Below are 4,950 nucleotides of genomic sequence, written 5' to 3' on the forward strand. Positions count from 1 at the left end.
ACATCACAGCCAATTTGCCACATAATTTGTGACAGCTAAATCCTGATCGTGCAGTCATAGTGAGGTCTGTTGCCTCCACTTGCCCTCCTTCAAATTGGGCATCGACTGTCACTAGCTGCTCTTAATAATTTTATTTTCTAGTGATGTTGACTTGGGAAGGCTGCAACTACTGGCCTAAGTAGTGGAAACCCTATTCATATCTTGTTTATTACTATTTAAATTATTTATTAAACAATACTTTGGAGTATTATAGAGCTTGTAGAAGCCGATTAGGATTTGGGGATGATGGGTTAAGTTCCTTCATCATTGGAAAACTCCAAAAAACTGTTGGATCTTTACAAATATTAGTTGGTTCTCAAGCATTAATTAATTTTGGATAATTTCCTAGCTACTATTATGTTGATTAATGCATTTTTCAAGCATTAGCATGCATCTTGTTAATTAGTTGGCATTTTTGATCTCAAACGTTTTTGTTTTAGCATTTTGATGCATACCTTGTGTCCCTTTTGAATGAAAATATCCTGAAAAATCCAAGAAAAAATCAGAAAACATAAAAACACGGAAAAAAAATAGAAAACCAAGAAAAACAAATTATATTCCTAAAACCAAGCCTTGTAAATAGAAATATGCTCATGCCAATGAAATAGGTTAGTTTTGCAGGATGATTTTCTAAGTTTTTCAATCTGCTGGTTTTTCAAGTTTTTGTCAAGTTCTTCAAATAATTTTTTTAATTTTTATTATTTTAAAAATTAATTTTTTTTTGGTCTAGCAATCTTTTTCACAAGAGCAATAAAATTTACTTCTGGAGAAAAAAAAACGAATATACAAATACTTATGAGAATGAACAATTAAAAGAAAAAAAGAGAAATCCCAACTTTTTATTGCTGTTCATATTTACATTACACAAGGAACCAACTTTGCAAATCTATGATAACAAACTTCCACAAGCATACATATAAATTAAACTAAGCACCTTTTTATTTACAAATTTTCATCTTCGGTGGAAAGAAATAGCATTTCATCTGGTTTTCTTCTCTTTCACAGGCCCTCTTGGTATCTTGTTAAGAACATTGGAATCAAACCTCTTAAACATTTTCTTAGCTCGTCGAATCAGTTTCCCAGCATACTTGTCAACCTCATCCTCAAATTTATTATAGAGAAATGGCAGAGTTTGCAAGCAAACAAAACCTTGACACACAAGAAATCAACTCGTTAGTCCTACAATATGCATGGATATGGGGCAAGTATATGTTTGATTAAGAAGGCAGTTGCCAGAAATTTCTTACTCACATAGATACAGGAAATTCAAGAAGGTGAAATAGTTTCCAATCACAGATAATATATAGAGAAAGAATATTGTCTGATAACAAATACACGAGAGAACAAAAAAAACAAAGATTAATGTTAGTCATGTGCCAGTAATTGATCAAGAATTTGTTTCAAATTAGAATGATTGTTGTTAATGAATGGCAAGTATACCATGAAGAAGAGTGCTGGTTCTTTTCCACGTGCGATGTCCATGAACTTTGACAAGGCCTGATTGGATCTTCCATGGAGGGTGGAAGCGAATTCCTGGAATGTAGATTTGTCTAAAATACTTGTTGGGAGTTCGGGATGATTCCTGAAAAATAGTTTATGATTCAATCCAATTAATGCAGTGGCTAGGAATTAAGTAAGAACACATAAAGATATTATTGACTGGGATTTAGGACTGCAACTTTGTGATCAAGAAAATAGTATAATTCTGCTGGTAAATATAAGCAAAATCATATATGTGGGCGATTAATTATTTACCAATTGAAGAAATCTGCGATGGTAAACCATATGAATACAATGAGCATTGCAGCGATGGAGATGTGACTGAAGAGAGTCACAAGATTGTACTCCGCAACCTCGAAAAGAAGCCACAATACAGTCATTCCAACAGAAAGTGCCGCTGATACTTTTTTGTTTTCCCACAATAATACATCAGCAACTGCAAATTCCAAGAGCAAAGTTTAAGAAACATGATATAAATGCCGATTTTGCAATGAAACAATGAAGCTGAGAATATAATCTAACATGAGTACGTTTGTCTCACTACGTACTATAGCTAGATTGGACACATAAAAACATGCTGTACCTTGTCCTCCTCCTAGAACAGAACGTATCGGTCTTTGCCTCCCAAAAAGCTTTGTCCGCGGCGTTGTTTCATTTTCCGAATCCGATGAATAAATAATCGGCATGATTACGATCCTCAGGACTGAATATAAGAACTCCTCTTTTTGTTTCTATAAAGAGGTAAGATGATTAATGAATTTGTGCTGGTAAGATTTGCACCGGCTGCTTATATATAGATGCGCATGCATGATCGAAAGGGTTCTAAGCTTTGTGGTAAAGTAAGGTATGGACGTAAACAAGCAAGGCATGGCTTGGGGCTTGGCCTTGAAGGTTGCTTTGCATGGCCGCTACTGCTATATATTAACAAGAAAAGTGTTTTTGTTTTTAATCTTATCATGTTATTTGATTCTGCTTTACCTTACAAAGAAGAATACCAGTTCCTGGCTGCGAGGGCATTCAACTACGAGCCACATCATTTTCTACCCAAATTTCAAGAACTGATAAGCATCTGCCACCCATATTCTGCATTCATGATGGAACTCAAAATAGACCGCAGATGTACACACATCTGGAAGATGCTACTTAATAAAATAATATAAATTATATTTTTATATTTAATTTAATATTTTAAATTATTAAATTAAAATAATTTTTTGATAGAATATTAAAATTTTAATAATTAAGTGGTCAAAAATTTAAATTTTATTATTTTTATTTATTTAATAAAAAATAAATATAAAATAATATAAATCTGTATAAGTTTTAAGTTAAAAAAAATTTAATTTAAAGAGATATATTAAAAAATAATATAAATTATATATTAAAATTTAATTTAATAAATTAAATTATTAGATAAAAATGATTTTTTAACAAGTTTATATCTATTATTATTATTTAGTAACAAAGTTTCAATCATCCATAATATCTTCTAGACATAGTGATTTGATTATTGATTGTTGATAAAATAAGTTTATAATTTATTAAATTTAGAAAGTTAATTTATGAATTATAAATTAGAAAGATTAAAGTGAAATACTTACTTAACTACGAAGACTTAAAAAGAATTTTATCCAACAGGAAATGAAAACAAACAGTTGAAACAAAAACACATGAAGAAACAACAAAATAAAATAAAAATTATCTTGAATTAAAAACACTTTAAAGTTACAATAAATTTCATCCTCCCTCTTCGATTTCATATTCCAATTAAAAGTTTAATTTTTAAAATTTATTAAAATAATATTTTTTAATTTATTTTTAATATAAATCCATTAAAACAATTTAAAATACTAAAAATAAAAATCAACCTTATTAAAAAAAAACACTTCAATAATAATAATAATAAAAAAAAAAAACCAACCACGCTAAAACCCCAAATCAGTACTAAATGCTTTCAATGGGGTCTCTCTCTATCTCTCCCTTAGAACCCCTCCAAAACCCTCGAAACCTCCAGATCCCATTTGCAAGATTTATGCAACAAAAGCAATGGCTGGATCAAAACCCACAAAAGTTTCAAGCTTTCATTTTAGGGACCTGACGGAGAGTTTTGCCATGGATGTTAAGAGGGCAGAGAATAGACCATTGATTGCACCTTTTTACAATAGCCTAGGCTATCAGCAGTAGCAGGTTTACCAGATCATATTGCAACGCTTCTTATGTGCGACTGTTCGATCCTCTACTACTTTTCACAAATGTTAAATATTTCCAGTTCAAGATAATACATAAAAATACTCATGAAGTTACACCAAAAACCTTAGCATCATTTCAGTCCCAAAAATTAACCAGATATTTGTATCTGAGCATCATCAAAGCATGTATACAAAAGATTTTATATATATATATATATAACACTGGCATCATAAAAATCAAATATAAGAAAATCATTAAACCAAATAGTCCACTTCCTAATTAAAAGACTCAATAAAACAAGCAATCACCAAATTAACAAAACCATAAATAACCAATAACAAAAACCACAAGTAATTCAAATCCCGAATACCAAAAAAAACAACAACTGAAACCCTCAATTCTACACACCGAAGCAAACTCGTGTCCGGGAAGAATGTCCAAAACCAAGCCCAGAGTCATCGATGGACTGTCCTTCAGCAAACTCGTGTCCGGGAAGAATATCGGTGCCTCACCCCACCCCACACAACCATCGCTCAAATCAATCCTAATTGCCACATTTTCTACTTTATCAAGCCTCGATGAGGCTATTGTAGAGGTTCTTCAAGCTATTTGTGCGGTTCATCGTAAGTTTTTGAAAAATTGCACAGTAATTACTCAGTGATGTTGGCTTCATCTTATCAACTGACTTGATATGAAGAGGGGATTCATGGATTGTATCTGAATCCCTCTCTAACACCCCCAACCCACCGCTCTTTCCAATAAAATTGCATTCAATTTCAAGAATTTAGGCTTTTCTGATTACTGAAACTAATTTAAATTGACTTGTTTCTCTCAGAAATGGGTGTAATTCCAAATTTTTTTGTTGAATAACCAGTTCATAGAGATGATTGGGAAGGACATGATCATGTTACCCATATTGTGAAAGGCAAATATGGGGTATCTGTTGCAGCAGATGAGAGTTGTTATAGTTGTTTAGTTGATGCGAAGAGAATAATAACAGGAAATCTTGCAGATTTCATTAACATTAAGCTTGCCAAAGTTGGCATTGTTGGGGGACTTGAAATTATTGAGGAGGCAAGGACATCAGGATTGGATCCGATGATTGGTGGAATGGTTGAGACCAGACTAGCCATGGGCTTTACTGGTCATCTTGCTGCTGGATTTGGCTGTTTCAAGTAAGAATTGTGATTTTATGGTCCTTTGTTGAAAAAATTTACATAA

The 4,950-nt window shown here is 32.1% G+C and overlaps 2 protein-coding genes across 3 annotated transcripts; one reads left to right on the forward strand and one right to left on the reverse strand.

Moving 5' to 3' along the window:
• Positions 1-848: 848 nt before the first annotated feature.
• On the reverse strand, positions 849-2,306 carry LOC105113708 (reticulon-like protein B9). Its single transcript, XM_011010000.1, has 5 exons — positions 2,123-2,306; positions 1,795-1,975; positions 1,480-1,621; positions 1,291-1,360; positions 849-1,188 (listed from the first exon to the last, which is right to left on the reverse strand). Exons 1-5 carry the CDS (start codon positions 2,223-2,225, stop codon positions 1,019-1,021), a joined length of 666 nt encoding a protein of 221 aa, XP_011008302.1. The 5' UTR covers positions 2,226-2,306; the 3' UTR covers positions 849-1,018.
• A 1,166-nt stretch (positions 2,307-3,472) lies between these two features.
• Positions 3,473-4,950, forward strand: LOC105113709 (L-Ala-D/L-amino acid epimerase-like). 2 transcript variants are annotated; one of them, XR_840011.1, is made up of 2 exons: positions 3,473-4,352; positions 4,565-4,950. XR_840011.1 is itself a non-coding variant. In XM_011010001.1 (2 exons), exons 1-2 carry the CDS (start codon positions 4,163-4,165, stop codon positions 4,906-4,908), a joined length of 495 nt encoding a protein of 164 aa, XP_011008303.1. In that variant the 5' UTR covers positions 3,473-4,162; the 3' UTR covers positions 4,909-4,950. The 2 variants fall into 2 exon arrangements, 1 of the variants encoding a protein (XP_011008303.1); XM_011010001.1 differs by having other exon boundaries at positions 4,604-4,950.

This window comes from Populus euphratica, unplaced genomic scaffold (assembly GCF_000495115.2).
Source record: "Populus euphratica unplaced genomic scaffold, PopEup_1.0 scaffold446.1, whole genome shotgun sequence".
NCBI lineage: Eukaryota > Viridiplantae > Streptophyta > Magnoliopsida > Malpighiales > Salicaceae > Populus > Populus euphratica.

Excerpts from the sequence above, each read along its gene's own strand:
- LOC105113709 (XM_011010001.1), top strand. The coding sequence starts at position 4,163 with ATGTCCAAAACCAAGCCCAGAGTCATCGATGGACTGTCCTTCAGCAAA. Across the intron at positions 4,353-4,603 it reads AGCTATTTGTGCGGTTCATC|TTCATAGAGATGATTGGGAA; the intron begins GTAAGTTTTTGA and ends TTGAATAACCAG.
- LOC105113708 (XM_011010000.1), bottom strand. The coding sequence starts at position 2,225 with ATGCCGATTATTTATTCATCGGATTCGGAAAATGAAACAACGCCGCGG. Across the intron at positions 1,976-2,122 it reads TGTTCTAGGAGGAGGACAAG|TTGCTGATGTATTATTGTGG; the intron begins GTACAGCATGTT and ends TGGAATTTGCAG. Across the intron at positions 1,622-1,794 it reads ATCGCAGATTTCTTCAATTG|GAATCATCCCGAACTCCCAA; the intron begins GTAAATAATTAA and ends ACTATTTTTCAG.